The sequence below is a fragment of the Habropoda laboriosa genome, unplaced genomic scaffold (assembly GCF_001263275.1).
Source record: "Habropoda laboriosa isolate 0110345459 unplaced genomic scaffold, ASM126327v1 scaffold6272, whole genome shotgun sequence".
In the NCBI taxonomy this organism is placed as follows: Eukaryota; Metazoa; Arthropoda; class Insecta; order Hymenoptera; family Apidae; genus Habropoda; species Habropoda laboriosa.
This window is the reverse complement of record NW_017106158.1, coordinates 2437-2927: the sequence shown is the minus strand read 5'-3', so window position 1 is coordinate 2927 and position 491 is coordinate 2437. Positions and strand designations below refer to the sequence as shown.

The 491-nt window shown below is 40.5% G+C and overlaps 1 protein-coding gene across 1 annotated transcript in view; it reads left to right on the top strand.

Annotated features, from left to right (window-relative positions):
• LOC108578291 (serine-rich adhesin for platelets-like) overlaps nucleotides 1-393 on the top strand; it is a gene marked incomplete at both ends in the record, with an annotated part of 8844 nt that extends 8451 nt beyond the window's left edge. Inside the window, one exon of the mRNA XM_017941591.1 lies at nucleotides 34-393. Within this exon, the coding sequence (XP_017797080.1) occupies nucleotides 34-393 (360 nt within the window). The remainder of the gene's footprint in view (nucleotides 1-33) is intronic.
• Between the last annotated feature and the right edge of the window lie 98 nt (nucleotides 394-491).

Sequence of the window (491 nt, the reverse complement as noted above, 5' to 3'; positions counted from 1 at the left end):
AACTGTCTCGTCATGTTCCTGTACTTTGTAAAGTTGCACCTGCAAAACAAGATGTTCACATGGAAGATGTGCACCGTGCAGGTGGAATTATGGCAATTTTAGGTGAGTTAGAGCGTGCACAATTACTTGACACATCTGTAAGTACAGTGCACGAGAAAACATTGGCAGATGCGATTAATAAGTGGGATATCATTTCTCATGAAGATCCTGAAATCTATGAGTTTTATCGCTCTTCTCCAGGTGGTGTACCTACGCAAGTTGCATTCTCACAAAACCGTTACTATCCAACTTTAGATGGTAACCGTGAAACTGGCGTTATTCGTAGTGCAGAACATGCTTTTTCTCAAGATGGTGGTTTAGCTGTATTGTTTGGAAATATTGCTCTTGATGGCTGTATTGTAAAAACAGCAGGCGTAGATGATTCTATTTTGAAATTTACTGGTCAAGCACGTGTATTTGAAAGCCAAGATGCTGCGGTGGAAGCGATTTTA